At 43.1% G+C, this 3,633-nt stretch overlaps 1 protein-coding gene across 7 annotated transcripts in view; it reads left to right on the plus strand.

Annotated features, from left to right (window-relative positions):
• GART (phosphoribosylglycinamide formyltransferase, phosphoribosylglycinamide synthetase, phosphoribosylaminoimidazole synthetase) overlaps positions 1–3,633 on the plus strand; it is a 48,751-nt gene that overhangs the window by 28,214 nt on the left and 16,904 nt on the right. For all 7 annotated transcript variants that reach the window (XR_003096047.1, XR_003096046.1, XM_025214422.1 and 4 more), the window contains exon 13: positions 3,280–3,389. Coding sequence is in view for 5 of the 7 variants with exons in the window: in XM_025214422.1 (XP_025070207.1) it covers positions 3,280–3,389 (110 nt within the window). In the remaining 2 variants the exon portion in view is untranslated. The remainder of the gene's footprint in view (positions 1–3,279; positions 3,390–3,633) is intronic.

The following is a 3,633-nucleotide window of genomic DNA, read 5'->3' on the forward strand; positions in this document are numbered from 1 at the left end:
GCGGGCCCGTAAGGCCAGCCACATCTGCTGCTGCGGTCCCAGCTCCGACACCGCTGTCCCTCCCGGGGGTGAGTAGCCCAGCCCGTGGCGTTCTTGAGGGGGTGTTGTTGCCCCCCTGTCCTGCCTATCCTCCGCCTGTACCCATGACGGCGGCCCGTCGCCGTCACACTACCCATTGGAGAAACAAAGGTATTTTTGGTGATATCCTTTATTGAACCAACTATATAGCTGAGAGTAGTGTTACAGAAACTTTATGGCACAGAGTGCCCTTCCCAAGGGCTGTGCCTGAGGAAGGGCAATTTGTGCCCAAAAGCTTGTCTAACATCTCTCCGAACTCTATAGCTGGTTCAGTAAAAAATATCACCAAAAAAACTCTTGCTTCTTTCATTTTCTTGACCGCCATTGCTTACAGCGATACTCCAGTCCTACTAGCCATGTATAAGAAGTAGAATTACCTCAGTTATGCATACAAGACACCCATGTATACCTCAGATAAAACACTTACCAGGTCCACCTCTCAAATCTTTATTCTGGTCCTAAACTTGCTTTGCTAAGCAAGTCAGCAGCTGTTTATACAATAAAGTCTGGGACTGCAATGGATACTTACTAAAAAGAAAATAAAATTCACTTTTATTGAATTTGCATTTAACAGAAATACTTCTAATTTCAAATGTTGTTCCTATTTTTTTTAGCTGTATTCTTTTCATGATCAGAATTTTGCCAGTCTTATTTTTTTTAAATATATGACAAAAAATTTAATAGCCAAATATCTTCTTGGTCATACTAATATACTCCAGATAGGAAAAGTGTAGAACAGGCATCATGTATCAATGGAAAAGTATCATGTTAGCAGCTTCCCAAGAAAGGATTGGGTTTCAGATTTTAATAATTCCTTAATCTGCTTTTACAAAAAACTTTATGTATGAGAAGGGTTGAATATTCTACAGTAATTTTATTGAATGTGTAATTACAAGGCTCTGACTGTTAAGCCTGATGTAGTTATTGGAAAATAAATTCTAAGGGGCCTGGGAACTCTGCTTCAAGGCCTCATCCCAACAAAGCATCGAGCATATGTATAACTGCCCCACTGTGGGACTGATCACCAGGGATCCTGGTTTTCTCTGATTTAAAACAATCCCCAATTTTTGGTTTAAAAACAAGTAACCCCAAATACACATTTTTCTCTGATTTTTAAATGAAACACGACTAATATAAAGATTATATATATACCTCTAATATAAAGATATAGATAGATAGATAGATAGATAGATATAGTGGTATTTCATTTAAATCATGGAAAAATGTGGATTTGGGGTTACTTATTTTAAAATCAAAAGTCCAACCAAAAATTAGGGATTTTTTTAAATCGGAGAAAACCAGGATCCCTGCTGATCTCACACAGTTAAATATGTGCTTAACTGTTTGGCTGGATTAGGGCATAGCTGCTCCGGTTTTAGTACTGCAAATGCCCAGTTTTACTTACAGAACTCCTATTGACTACCTTAGTATTTCTGCATTTGGAGAACTTGTAGGAATGGTACCTGAGTGACTACATATAAGTGGTGGTATATGAGGTGGTAAACAGTCAAGACAAGAGCATAATTTAGAAATCTGTATTTTTGCTTATTGCAGTATTGTCCTATGTTTCTTAATCCTATAAAGTACGACCTAGTTTGGCAGAGACTAAGGCCCCTGACAGACTGTAATTTAAAGGTGTGATGGGATCTGATGTGGGATTCCAACAATTGCATTTCCTGCCATACCACATGTGCATGGCAGGAAGTGCAGTTGTGGGATTCAGCATCGGAGCACACCGCACTATATTGCCAGGAGCCTAATCCCAGGCTCCCCCTGCACCAGTGAATAGCAGGCTTGGCTCCCTAAACTACCCTAGTTGGGAACCCCTATCAGCTCATTGGTGCTCCCAGCTGTGGGAGCGCATGGCATCTTGAAAGGCTCCAGTGTACTTCAGAGGAGTACAGGAGTACTGGCCACATGTTCAATTAAAGGCATAATAGGAACCAGCCACAAAGTTATTACTAGGCATTGTGGTTTACTGTTCACTGCGGTAAAATGCAGCTTCTCATTTGAAGGAGAAAAATGCAGATTTTCTCCTTTAAAGAAGAAAACACAGGAAACAGTGGGTTTCCCTTTGTAGGCTGGCAGAGTTCCAGGAGGGCAGCATGGCCAGGAGCCCCTAGCCTGCAGTGGGCCGCCTGTATTCACCCCTCCCCCATGGACTCCACTCTGTCTGTGCTGCCCATGGGGGAGGGGAAACTGGGCTCCGTGCTCTGCTCTAGCTGCAGCAGCCTCCAGCGCCTACCACAGGTGGCAGCTGGAGCTCAGGTGCTGTTGAAGGGGTGAGGGGGAGGCTGTGGACCCATATCCCTGGCCCTGTAGCCCTGGCAGCTGGGGGCCCCCTCCAGCAGGACTGAAGGGGGGGCTTGTGGGTGAGGAGTGCAGGGCACCAGCAGGGCCAGGGGGGCTGTGGCTTGGGAGTGAGGGGCAATGGCATGGGCAGGGAACCAGCATATCAGGCAGGGGCAGAGAACCAGCATATCAGGGCTGGCAGTGCCGCAAAGCAGTGGAGGGAGAGCCACAGCTGGACCTACATCCTGGTGAGTGAAGGGGGCAGGTGGAGCTCTTATTTTCCATGATAGAAAAACCACCAAATCAAACGTCAAAATGTATAGGTATTTAGAATGTATTTTATTATAGTGATTGAGGCACTGGTAGGCTTCCAAATTGCTTTAAAATTGTAAATATATCAATAAAACATTGTGTTCAACTGATAACTATAGGTATAGTGGTGTTTCATTTTAATTGTGGGAAAATGCAGATTTGGGGGGTTTTAATCAGAGTTTGAAATTGTGTCTGTGTCATCGTGTGTTTTTCCCCCCCCCCCCCCCTTTAAATCAGAAATTTTGCCATTTTTAATTGGAGAAAACCAGGATGCCTGTTTATTACACACATTTTGTGTATTAAATTTGTGGCTTATTCCTTGTTTTATCATACCATTTAATTGAATGAACATGTGGCCAGGTCACTACTTAAGATGTGATTAACCAGTTAATCACATTTTAACAATAACGTCTGTCTGGGGGTTAGATGTCCAAGGTGTGGGGGAGAGGGGGGAGAGAGTCTCCTGATACTTTCTGATGATTAAAGAGCAGTGTTCATGGGGTCAGAGGGATCTGATTGCAGGGAGGAGGAATCTTGAAGGATTTCCTAGGAATCAAAGTTTAATTCACTTATCTTTTCTCCTCTTCTGGTTGGCAGGTTGCAATGCAGAACTTGGAGGATTTGCTGGTCTCTTTGACTTGAAAGCAGCTGGCTATGAAGATCCTATCTTGGTTTCTGGAACTGATGGCGTTGGAACAAAGCTCAAGGTAATTTGAAACCCCTGTGAAGCAAAAAATGTCCATATTGGTGCTGAAGTTATTAATAAAGGAGAGCTTAATGTCCTGGAAGAGGCATGTTAAGATTTAAAAAAAAGAAAGAAAGCAAAAAACAAAAAGAAAGACCCCAGCCTTTTCTGATCTCAGCAAGATCTTTAACTTCATGTCTAGCTCCAGGACCATAAATGTCCTACCGAAGTTAGGTACTACTCAGGCATAAAATCAGGCACATGCT

Source organism: Alligator sinensis, unplaced genomic scaffold (genome assembly GCF_000455745.1).
Source record: "Alligator sinensis unplaced genomic scaffold, ASM45574v1 scaffold996_1, whole genome shotgun sequence".
Lineage (NCBI taxonomy): Eukaryota > Metazoa > Chordata > Crocodylia > Alligatoridae > Alligator > Alligator sinensis.